General features: G+C 42.4%; 1 protein-coding gene across 5 annotated transcripts; it reads right to left on the bottom strand.

Moving 5' to 3' along the window:
* Positions 1 to 176: 176 nt before the first annotated feature.
* On the bottom strand, positions 177 to 12,280 carry slc35a5 (solute carrier family 35 member A5). 5 transcript variants are annotated; one of them, XM_014164309.3, is made up of 10 exons: positions 12,176 to 12,280; positions 10,823 to 10,980; positions 10,645 to 10,743; positions 10,385 to 10,518; positions 10,236 to 10,303; positions 9,044 to 9,232; positions 8,602 to 8,799; positions 8,317 to 8,444; positions 7,647 to 7,915; positions 177 to 1,732 (listed from the first exon to the last, which is right to left on the bottom strand). In XM_014164309.3, exons 2-10 carry the CDS (start codon positions 10,959 to 10,961, stop codon positions 1,664 to 1,666), a joined length of 1,293 nt encoding a protein of 430 aa, XP_014019784.1. In that variant the 5' UTR covers positions 10,962 to 10,980; positions 12,176 to 12,280; the 3' UTR covers positions 177 to 1,663.
* Between the last annotated feature and the right edge of the window lie 634 nt (positions 12,281 to 12,914).

The raw sequence follows: 12,914 nt of genomic DNA, 5'->3' as shown, positions 1-12,914 counted from the left end.
GTTTCTCGGAGTTAATAAACATCTCAGTAATTTGTATAAATGTCTAGTCAGAGGTTCTTTACGCACACAGTAACCATTTATTATACTACACCACCCCCTGTTGGTTAAATTTGAACATGACACAGATCAACAGAATCTGCGTTTACCTGCTGGGTGTCAGTAAGCTAGACAAAATATGGTATTTTTGGCAGTAGTTTTTAATGTTCATTTAATAATTGGTTGACTGTTTGTGTGAGAAATTGTAATTATGCACTGTGTCATAAGAATAGTAATATAAAGAACCAGGTGTAAATTGCCTTACAGCTTAACATAATTTTACTGAATTCATAAACTTTATTTCACAAGTATCTATTTTGATTACATGATAGAAGTGTAAATTATATGGCACAAAAAGCATGGACCGGAGAGGAGTAACACTGTTGAACACATGTAAACCACTAAAGAAGCCAATTATCTTTCAGTGTGTAATGTGAAACACAATCTTACATGTTTTACCGTCCAGATTGGGTTTTCTGAACGTAAAATGGACTGAGACCAGAACAAATCACATGGTCCGTGTGCTAGTACTGTATGGTCTTTGTGAGTACTTAATAACGGTAAGACAAACTGAGTAGTTGGCCATTAGAAAAACTAATTTAGCTCCCAAACATCCAACAGCCTTCAGTAGATTTCTTAATAACCACCAACATAATGCAAACAAATGTATAATAAAAACTGGTTTTGAAAAACAGAGACAAAATAAGATCATAACTGGCAGATATGAACTTCTCAACATCTGACAGCTGTAACCCTTGCCACTGTGTCAATAACAGCAATAGCATTATTTTAAATACAACAACATATACAAAATTGTATATTTAGCATTTCTTCCATTACAATATTATTTGTATAGCATACTTCATACACAAACAAGCACATTTCTGAATAGTAAAGAGGTCAATGGAACGCAGACCTTGGGGGATAGAAGAAGGACGCCGGATTGGCGCACATTCAACAAGTCTATCTAACAAAGTGAATATTTGTGAACAGGCCCCACAATGTGGTTACTAAAATTGGATTTTGATATATTTGCCTGTTTTCGCAGAATAACATTCAGAAGTTGTTCATTTTCAAGTTTAAAAGAAGTGAATGCTAACTCCCATTCGTATAAGCTGGTAGCATAGCTAGCGTATAAAAATCGGTCATGGTAGTCAAAGTCGTTTTTAACTGCACTGCAGTTGATTGGTGACAATGACATGAACATGTATTGGGGTTGACATCCATACACGCATTATACTCAACATACAGTAGTGTGGAATACACATAAACAATAGCCTAAATGTAGGATAATTTTGCTGGGGGGCAATGAGGAGACTCAGGATCTTTTCCCCATGCGTTTCCATGGCATTTCCATGTTTGTGTCAAGTTCCATTGACCTCTTTACCGCATCTATGATGTACAATAAATTATGACAATCACAGTAGGCCAACAAAACCACAGGCCAAGCTGCTCTGATGTCATAATACACAGCATGTCCATTCTGATGTCAAAGGCTGAAGATGTCACAGGCCAGGTTATAGCAAAGTCATAATTCAGGACTGACAGTTTGTCCATTGTGATGTCACAGAGCCAGGCATTCTGATGACATCACAGGGTTGAGCAATTGTGAGGTCATAATGGGAGGCTAGACAGACTCCTCCTCTGATTCACTGTCTGTGTTTGGCTTGGTCAGCCTCTCCAGCTCCTCCCCATCCTACACAAACACAAAGGAACCATGGTGGAGATTAGAGAGGAATAACACCAGAAAGACGAACATCTGAAAGCAGTGGGTGGATGTGGTGTGTTAGCGTTTACCTGCTGGGTGTCGGTGAACAACAGCGATTAAAAACCATGTAGAATCTAAGGAAGGGCATTTTACATTATTTCACTATTCAAATAATATCAGGATATTTTTGGGAATATCAGGATAATTACAGTGGGGGAAAAAAGAATTTGATCCCCTGCTGATTTTGTACGTTTGCCCACTGACAAAGAAATGATCAGTCTATAATTTTAATGGTAGGTTTATTTGAACAGTGAGAGACAGAATAACAACCAAAAAATCCAGAAAAACACATGTTAAAAATTGATTTGCATTTTAATGAGGGAAATAAGTATTTGACCCCCTCTCAATCAGAAGGATTTCTGGCTCCCAGGTGTCTTTTTATACAGGTAATTAGCTGAGATCAGGAGCACACTCTTAAAGGGAGTGCTCCGAACCGCAGCTTGTTACCTGTATAAAAGACACCTGTCCACAGAAGCAATAAATCAATCAGATTCCAAACTCTCCACCATGGCCACGACCAAAGAGCTCTCCAAGGATGTCAGGTACAAGATTGTAGACCTACACAAGGCTGGAATGGGCTACAAGACCATCGCCAAGCAGCTTGGTGAGAAGGTGACAACATTTGGTGCGATTATTCGCAAATGGAAGAAACACAAAAGAACTGTCAATATCCCTCGGCCTGGGGCTCCATGCAAGATCTCACCTCGTGGAGTTGCAATGATCATGAGAACGGTGAGGAATCAGCCCAGAACTACACGGGAGGATCTTGTCAATGATCTCAAGGAAGCTGGGACCATAGTCACCAAGAAAACAATTGGTAACACACTACGCCGTGAAGGACTGAAATCCTGCAGCGCCCGCAAGGTCCCCCTGCTCAAGAATACATATACATGCCCATCTGAAGTTTGCCAATGGACATCTGAATGATTCAGAGGACAACTGGTGAAAGTGTTGTGGTCAGCTGAGACCAAAATGGAGCTCTTTGGCATCAACTCAACTCGCCGTGTTTGGAGGAGGAGGAATGCTGCCTATGACCCCAAGAACACCATCTACACCATCAAACATGGAGGTGGAAACATTATGCTTTGAGGGTGTTTTTCTGCTAAGGGGACAGGACAACTTCATCGCATCATTTGACGGGGCCATGTACTGTCAAATCTTGGGTGAGAACCTCCTTCCCTCAGCCAGGGCATTGAAAATGGGTCGTGGATGGGTATTCCAGCATGACAATGACCCAAAACACACGGTCAAGGCAACAAAGGAGTAGCTCAAGAAGAAGCACATTAAGGTCCTGGAGTGGCCTAGCTAGTCTCCAGACCTTAATCCCATAGAAAATCTGTGGAGGGAGCTGAAGGTTCAAGTTGCCAAACATCAGCCTTGAAACCTTAATGACTTGGAGAAGATCTGCAAAGAGGAGTGGGACAAAATCCCTCCTGAGATGTGTGTAAACCTGGTGGCCAACTACAAGAAACGTCTGACCTCTGTGATTGCCAACAAGGGTTTTGCCACCAAGTACTAAGTCATGTTTTGCAGAGGGGTCAAATACTTATTTCCCTCATTAAAATGCAAATCATTTTATAAAATTTTTGACGTGCGTTTTTCTGTATTTTTTTGTTGTTATTCTGTCTCTCACTGTTCATATAAACCTACCATTAAAATTATAGACTGATCATTTCTTTGTAAGTGGGCAAACGTACAAAATCAGCAGGGGATCAAATACTTTTTCCCCCCACTGAATAATGACTCTTTTGGTCAATTAGAATGACACAAATGCAGAGGTAAAACAGCAGAAGGCTGTTTTTCTCCGTAGTTTTGGGTTAAAGCAACAGTAAAAGAGACGATAGAACTTATTGTCTTACAAAAAGGTTCTGGTGAGTGTTTTGCATTGATCTGTGTCAGGTCTTCTGGAAACTGTTAGGGGCTCGCCAGTAATTGCTATTTGAAGTGGCGAAAAGTGGCAACGCACAGTTATAAAAACAACATTCAAAAGTTTATTTTATGAAGTATTTAAAATGTCATGCTATATCCTTGTAGGTAACAAGGATAATCTAATTTCATTTATAACAAAGCCTTTTCAATCTCAAAATAGGGCTACAATAAATAAAAAATGTAAATGAACACTCACTCAAGTAATCGAATGCTAACGTATGTTCAGATATCCTGATATTCGATTAACCGTGCCCATCCTTAGTAGAATCGACAGGAAATTAACGTCCAGAGGCGGTGTTCTGCGATGAGAGGCGATAGGACGGCCACACACTGTTTTTAAGTACCCTAACCGTCCATTGCCCTGGTGTGCTTCCCCTCTTTATGAGGGATTCTCACAACACAGTCTATGTAATGTCTTTTCACATTTCTGTGTTTACCTAATAGCCATTTCCACACTAAGGATTTGAGGAAGGTTTGCTGATCCTAGATTTATGTCTACAGGCAACTTCCACACAGAGCCTCCATAGACAGACAACCTCCTACTGATCATCATACTCTAACCAACCTAATTTAAGACATCTATGTACCTACTGTAATGCAGTTAACCAGGGCTAAGGCTGTGGTGGGAATCTAAACTCTGTTCATTACACAGAATCCCATTGGTTTCCCCACAGTCTAAATCATTATTACACACAAATGAGAATCATGGTTGCCCTCAGTGTGCATGTGTGTTTGCCTGTGTCACACCGAATATGTGTGAGAGTGGGTTGTGTTTATGTTTGGGTTTACACACACACACACACACACACACACACACACACACACACACACACACACACACACACACACACACCTTGTCAAAAGTTTTAGAACACCTACTCATTCAAGGGTTTTTCTTTATTTTTACTATTTTCTACATTGTAGAACAATAGTGAAGACATCAAAACTATGAAATAACACATATAGAATTATGTAGTAACCAAAAAAGTGTTAAACAAATGAAAATATATTTTATATTTGAGATTCTTCAAATAGCCACCCTTTATGACAGCTTTGCACACTCTTGGCATTCTCTCAACCAGCTTCATGAGGTAGTCACCTGGAATGCATTTCAATTAACAGGTGTGCCTTGTTAAAAGTTAATTTGTGGAATTTCTTTCCATCTTAATGCGTTTGAGCAAACCAGTTGTGTTGTGACAAGGTAGGGGTGGTATACAGAAGATAGTCCTATTTGGTAAAAGACCAAGTCCATATCATGGCAAGAACAGCTCAAATAATCAAAGAGAAACGACAGTCCATCATTACTTTAAGACATGAAGGTCAGTCAATATGGAACATTTCAAGAACTTTGAAAGTTTCTTCAAGTGCAGTCGCAAAAACCATCAAGCTCTATGTTGAAACTGGCTCTCATGAGGACCGCCACAGGAAAGGAAGAACCAGAGTTACCTCTGCTGCAGAGGATAAGTTCAATAGAGTTACCAGCCTCAGAAATTGCAGCCCAAATAAATGCTTCACAGACACATCTCAACATCAACTGTTCAGAGGAGATTGTGTGTGAATAACGCCTTCATGGTTGAATTGCTGCAAGGAAACCACTAATAAAAGGACACCAATAATAAGAAGAGACTTGCCTGGGCCAAGAAACACAAGCAATAAAAATTAGACAGGTGGAAATTTGTCCAACCGCCGTGTCTTTGTGAGACGTGGTGTGGGTGAACGGATGATCTCCGCATGTGTATTTCCCACCGTAAAGCATGGAGGAGGTGTTATGGTGTGGGGGTGCTTTGCTGGTGACACTGTCAGTGATTTATTTAGAATTCAAGGCACACTTAACCAGCATGGCTACCACAGCATTCTGGAGCGATACGCCATCCCATCTGATTTGCGCTTAATGGGACTATCATTTTTCAAGGACAATGACCCAACACACCTCCAGGTTGTGTAAGGGCTATTTTACCAAGAAGGAGAGTAATGGAGTGCTGCATCAGATGACCTGGCCTCCACAATCCCCCGACCTCAACCAAATTGAGATGGTTTGGGATGAGTCGGACCACAGAGTGAAGGTAAAGCAGCCAACAAGTGCTCAGCATGTGAGAACTCCTTCAAGACTGTAGGAAAAGCATTCCAGGTGAAGCTGGTTGAGAGAATGCCAAGCGTGTGCAAAGATGTCATAAAGGCAAAGGGTGCCTACTTGAAGAATCTCAAATATAAATTATATTTTGATTTATTTAACACTTTTTTGTTTACTACGATCCATATGTGTTATTTCATAGTTTTGATGTCTTCACTATTATTCTACAATGTAGAAAACAGTCAAAATAAAAACACTTGAATGAGTGCATTAGGAAAGTATTCAGACCCCTTGACTTTTTCCACATTTTGATAGGTTACAGCCTTATTCTAAAATGGATTAAATAAACCATTTTCCTCATGAATCTACACATAATACCCCGTAATGACAAAGCAAAAACAGTTTTTTTGAAATTCCTTATTCACATAAGTATTTAGACCCTCAAGATTGAGCTCAAGTGCATCCCGTTTCCATTGATCATCCTTGAGATGTTTCTACAACTTGGAGTCCACCTATGTCAAATTCAATTGAATGGACATGATTTGGAAAGGCACACACCTTTCAATATAAGGCCCTACAGTTGACAGTGCATGTCAGAGCAAAAATCAAGTCATGAGGTCGAAGGAATTGTCCGTAGAGCTTCGAGACAGGATTGTGTCGAGGCACAGATCTGGGGAAGGCTACCAAAAAAATGCCTGCATCATTGAAGGTCCCCAAGAATACAGTGGCCTCCATCATTCTTAAATGGAAGAAGTTTGGAACCACCAACACTCTTCCTAGAGCTGGCTGCCCGGCCAAACTGAGCAATTGGGGGAGAAGGGCCTTGGTCAGGGAGGTGACCAAGAACCCGATGGTCACTCTGACAGAGCTCCAGAGTTCCTCTGTGGAGATGGGAGAACAATCCAGAAGGACAACCATCTCTGCAGTACTCCACCAATCAGGCCTTTATGGTAGAGTGGCCAGACGGAAGCGAATCCTCAGTAAAAGACACATGACAGCCCGCTTGGAGTTTGCCAAAAGGCACCTAAAGGACTCTCAAACCATGAGAAACAAGATTCTCTGGTCTGATGAAACCAAGATTGAACTGAATGCCAAGCGTCACGTCTGTAGAAAACCTGGCACCATCCCTACGGTGAAGCATGGGTGGCAGCATCATGCTGTGGGGATGTTTTTCAGCGGCAGGGACTGGGAGACTAGTCAGGATCGAGGGAAAGATGAACGAAGCAAAGTACAGAGAGATCCTTGATGAAAACGTGATCCAGAGTGCTCAGGACCTCAGACTGGGGTGAAGGTTCACCTTCCAACAGGACAACGACCCTAAGCACACAGCCAAGACAACGCAGGAGTGGCTTCGGGACAAGTCTCTGAATGTCCTTGAGTGGCCCAGCCAGAGCCCGGACTTGAACCCGATTAAATATTTCTGGAGAGCTGAAAATAGCTGTGCAGAGATGCTACCCATCCAACCTGACAGAGATTGAGAGGATCTGCACAGAAGAATGGGAGAAACTCTCCAAATACAGCTGTGCCAAGCCTGTAGTGTCATACCCAAGAAGACTTAAGGCTGTAATTTCTGCCAAAGGTGCTTCAACAAAGTACTGATTAAATGGTCTGAATACTTATGTAAATGTCGTATCAGTGTTTTTTTTTTTGAATACAATTGCAAATATGTCTAAAAACCTGTTTTTGCTTTGTCATTATGGGGTAGTGTGTGTAGATTGATGAGGGGGGAAAACGATTTAATCAATCAATTTTGAATAAGGCTGTAATGTAACAAAATGTGGAAAAAGTCAAGGGGTCTGAATATTTTCCGACTGCACTTTATACATTCAAGCATGTCCTCACCCCTCGCGACCTCTGCAGCACCTCTCCGTTAATGACGCGCAGCTTCTCGCGCTGCAGGACGTACTCAGGATCTTTGGGCCGGCTGGCGTTGTAGACAAAGATGGCGAGCAGCACCACGGGCGCCTGCAGGAAGAAGTCCAGCGAGGGGTGGAAGTCAAAGAGGAAGAGGGACAGGGCCGTGACCAGGACTGTAGTGATCTGGCCTGTCAGCACGTGGAACATGTTGTCTCTGAACTTCAGGATGAACGCCACCGACAGGCCCAGGGCAGCTTGGGATAAAACATTTGATATATTAATAATGTACATACTGATAATGATGGATCAATAATAATGCATTCATAATAAATCAACCTCAGGATGAACGCCACTGACAGGCCCAGGGAAGCTACTGATACATTTCGTAATGTATTAATAATAATGTTTATATTGATAATGATGTATCAATAATAATGCATTCCTAATAATTAGCCTTAGGATGAATGCCACCGACAGACCCTAGCTGTCAGGAATAATGGATCAATATATTAGTAATGAATAGTGTATCAATAATAATGCATATACCATATACACAGTATATACTGTACCCATTCATGCTAATGAATGAACCAGTCCTTTACATTGTATGGGGTTAATTCACCAACAGTAGCGCCAGTGTGTACATGTGTCCTACCAGTGACCAGCACCAGTCCCAGTGAGTAGACGTTGTGACCGTAGAGGAGGCCACAGCGGACGGTTAGACCCCTCGCCTCGCCCCCTAGACCCAGAGTCAGACCGTTGAACAGCATGCCAAACATGTACCTGCAACCACATACACAGGTTTTTAGACAGATGGGGTGTGGGTGTTTGTGTGTAGTTTGGTGGTTATTGGGATGTTTGAAAGCTGTGTGAATATGTGCGTGTGTGTCATATGTCTGCATTCATGCATGTGTGTGCCAACATTCACATGAGTTCTTACAGTTTGCTGTTCTGGATAAAGATGCTCTCTTGGAGCTGGTCTCCCTCCTTGAGGATCTTCTCGTTGTAGATGTTGGCCATGGAGGAGATAAAACACTGGAGCACCAGGAGGATGTGACCCATGCCCAGAGAGCGCAGGGTCCCCATCAGCCTCCCCCGCCACGCCTCAGCCTGTCCCGGCAGCACTGAGCTCCATGTGCTGGAGTTACTGGGAGGGAGGGAGGGAGGGAGGGAGGGAGGGGAGGGAGGGAGGGAGGGAGGGGAGGGAGGGAGGGAGACAGCAGGAACACTTACTTAGACTGACTTATTGACAGGGAAAGGAGACTTGTGGTGTCATGTAGGATGGGTGAAGATGTCCTAATACAGACACTGTACAGAGGAGTGCTGAATTCAACACTGACTGCCTCCCTTCCTCCTTCCCTCCCATCCATCGCTCTGACAACCTGTCGTTCCTTCGTTGCTCCTCTAGCTGTGTGTAGAGCAGGCAGCTGTTGGTGGGTGGGGAGAGGGGGCTGGGGTGGAGGCCCGGCATCGCTATGGCCCGTTGGCTGCCTCCCGACCCCGTCGTCAAGGAGACAATGGACAGGAAGAGGATGACCAGGGAGGCCCACTGCACCCAGGACAGGCGTCTCCTAGGGGAGCAGAGGTCAGAGATGAGCCCTTCGACATAGGCTGACCCTAAATGCTGATCTGAAATCAGTTTACGATTTTTCCTCAATAATGGTTAAAGCTGTTATTGTTTTTGTTAATGAAACGGAAGAGAGGTGCATCCAGTATTGTGGTAAAAAAAAAAACTTAAAAATGTTGTTTGAAATAACTTTTGTTGTTGTAATATCGCAAACGGTAGTGCAAGATTCACAAAGTACAGATTCCAGCTTTAAAAAGGACCAATGCAGTCAAAAACATGATTTTCCTGTTGGGAGTAATACTGTGAAATTGTGAAAATGACAATAATGCCCTTTAAAGTGTCATTTTTTTATTTAACTAGTCAAGTCAGTTAAGAACAAATTCTTATTTACAATGACGGCCTACCCCGTCCAAACCTTAACCCGGACGACGCTGGGCCAATTGTGCGCCGCCCTATGGGACTCCCAATCACGGCCAGTTGGGATACAGCCTGGAATTGAACCAGGGTCTGTAGTGACACCTTTAGCGCTGAGATGCAGTGCCTTAGACCGCTGCACCACTCGGGAGCGCCACTAAGATCTGTTTGAAAAGCGCCTGAAATTTCAGCCAGTTGTGGTGGGATGTAGTTTTGAACTGTCTAGTGACATCATCAGGTGGTAAATTAGTTAATAGACCAATAAGAAAGAGTACCAAACCTCTCTGCCAATAACAACTAAGTTTCCCCTCACCATTCCCAGACAGTCCTAGTTAAATTGCTCCTTGCTAAAAAGCTATTTGTTTCTTTTTGACCATTTTAATAGAAAACAATCACAGTAAGGTACTTAATTGTTACCCAGAAATGATTTGATAGAGATAAAAACAGCTGCATTGGTTAGGGGTGTGTCAGGGTAAGCTGATCCTAGATCAGTAGTTAGTGGCACTCGAGGTAAAAGTTTTCCCTATCAGCTATGTAAACAAACATATAGATCCAGCACAGAACACTATGTCCAGAACAAAACTGTGACTTACTTCAGCACAACTCTGAACAGGATAGCTGTGGTCAGGATGACAAAATTGGAAAACAACACTGCCATGGCCTGTGGGGGAAAGGAATCAGAGACAACTGAGGCTTTAACATTAGCATTTAAAACACTGCAGTGTGTTATTATTAAACTCACAGGCTGTAGGTAGGTCATGACGTAGAAGATGATGAGGTTATCCAGAAAGTAAAGGAAGGCGGGGACCGACCACTTCATGAAACTCAGGAAGGCAGAGCCCGAGGAGCAGCCCAGCTCTCGGCATGAACGACCCTCTGGAATATATACACTTTAATCTCCCTTCTCTCAGGTACTTTCTTGCTCGACAACAACAACTCTAAACATTCTGAATTATGACATTGGACAAGATGGCGTCCTCTCCCTCAGTGGCCGTCTCTTACCTCTGACCATGACTCTGAGAGACATGCCAAGACAGAAGAGCAGCTTGAGCCCCTCTGCCAGCAGGTTGACAGACGCAGGGAGGAAGTCATACTTGTTCTCTATAGGTCAAAGAGAAAAAACAGTTACATAAAACCATTGATTCAAACTGAAGTCCATGAATGATAATGTAGTACTAACGTGTGTTGGCAGAGAACTTGAGCAGCAGGATGCGGGAGGTGCCCAGGGTGACGAAGCCCAAGCCCAGGGCCAGAGTGTACGCTGAGGAGCGGGAGCACAGCCTGGGACACAGTCTGGAGCACACACGGCAGCACACCATGGTGTGGGCTCACGGCTCACTGAAATACAACAAAACCACTGTGAGCTGGTATATGAGTGCAGGCCAAGAGCCGACATGTAGGCAGAGCACGCAGAGGTGGGAAAATAATAAGAAAAAAAAACCCAGTAAGAGCAGAGAAAACAAAGACAACAGCAGTGTCACACTGTGGTGTGTCCGCAGCACACACCACAGTGCTGAGAGAAACTGTTCACAGCCTAACCCACCCTTCTCTAACCCTGCTAGTTTCACATCACTCTCCATACAGTTGACGACAGCAATACATTTAGGCCTAGATAGTAGCCACATTTAACTCCTTCCAGTCTCCCTCTACAAACACAACATCCCAAACAGGTCGAGCTATTCTGCCCCTCTCTAAAAGCCACAGGACATGACCTAGGCTATATACAGTAGCTAGTGTTGTCCTTAAAGTAGCCACGGTTATCACCTCTTCGCGGAATCTTCCTGTTTGTCAAGCTGATTAGAAGCATGTGAGAGCCAGACAGGGCCAAACACAGAGGGTTTTCTTCCAGAGTACAGTTACACAGTTCAACTGCAGTTATTATTACATTAGCTGAAATGGTTGCTAAAGTAATGTGTAGTGTTTACCAAAACAAACAAATGAACAAAAGGTCACATTGTGGCTATTTTAAATGTTGAATAGAGGTCATGCTACATTTGCATTAAAACACCCTGTTATAGGACAAGTTGTATATGAAGACTAATGTGTGCATGGCATGTTTGCATATAGCCAAATGTAATGGCAATAGGCTTACTGTACTTTAGGACAATCTGTTAAATGCAGGCAGGGCTACACTAGCTAATGCAGGTGCATGGGCAAGTCATCAAACGCCTATCACAAACTAAAATGGATAGTTAGCTAGCCTAGTCATACATACAAGTCATAAATTTATCAAGCTGTATTTTGATTGTTCACATAAACTGTCACCACAATAGCAATTAACTAGATACATTACTTAGTTAGTTAGTTAGTTAGTTAGTTAACTAGCTAGCTAGCTTCATCCAGCTGCTTGATTTCTTGGTGCTGTCTCAAGAATGTAAACAACGCATACAGCACAGTCGAGCACTGCCACTGTGTCACTCACTCGAAAATTTCCACAAAAACTAAAGTTTCGCTATGAAGAGTAGGCTACGAAATCCTGGTGCTAAAATTCAACCAAAAGCAACAGTTTGTACTTAGCTAATAGAAATCGTACATTTTCTACAGCTTTCTGTCTACATATTGTAGACAGTCAAACTGCTTCGGGTTTTTGCTTCCTGGTAGCCTTGGACGCGCGCAAGCGCAATGGGTATGAAACGGGGCTTGGCGACGTCATGTTTTAACGTATTTAGAATATGCACTATTCAGATATCACTCGCCATTTCCTGGTTGCTAAAATTCTAATAGTTCACCTAATTTCAGTTTATGTGGCAAAACAAGCAAGTATAGTGTAGAGAATCATTGTATAATCTAAACCGCTGTGAAATATATTTTCCATAACCAAAAATATTGTATTTTCAGTTGTTTAACGCTGGTGTACAAAACCAAAAGTTAAATACACAAAATTGAAACTTAAAAACGGGACGGATAGAAATAGCGCACATAGAACAGATCTACCACTTTTTAGACTTGCTTTCAATGAGAATGACATATCTATAACTACATTTATGTGAATTTTGTTTGGTCACTCAAGAAGGTATGCATTGCAGCTTAATTGCATACTATGATTGGTATACTGAATTAAAATTCAGACTAATGTCTGTGATTATGCAATCCCTTGCCAACACTGTGCTGTTTAGTAGGTCCACTGTCTAGCAAGAAACCAAAATAGTTATACAAATGTATGAGTGCAAGTTTGCCATTGTCTTTCCTTTTGTTTAAAAATATATGACTGATTATTCAACTTTAGTAAGTTCTGTATACTCATTGCATAGGAATTTGTGCAGGTAGTAACA

Source organism: Salmo salar, chromosome 21 (assembly GCF_965601325.2).
Source record: "Salmo salar chromosome 21, fSalSal1, whole genome shotgun sequence".
Classification (NCBI taxonomy): domain Eukaryota; kingdom Metazoa; phylum Chordata; class Actinopteri; order Salmoniformes; family Salmonidae; genus Salmo; species Salmo salar.
Note: the sequence above shows the minus strand (reverse complement) of the source record. Positions and strands in the feature narration are given on the sequence as shown.

Excerpts from the sequence above, each read along its gene's own strand:
- slc35a5 (XM_014164306.3), bottom strand. The coding sequence starts at position 10,961 with ATGGTGTGCTGCCGTGTGTGCTCCAGACTGTGTCCCAGGCTGTGCTCC. Across the intron at positions 10,519-10,644 it reads TCTCAGAGTCATGGTCAGAG|AGGGTCGTTCATGCCGAGAG; the intron begins GTAAGAGACGGC and ends TATATATTCCAG. Across the intron at positions 1,733-7,646 it reads TGCTGCAGAGGTCGCGAGGG|GATGGGGAGGAGCTGGAGAG; the intron begins GTGAGGACATGC and ends GTGTTTGTGTAG.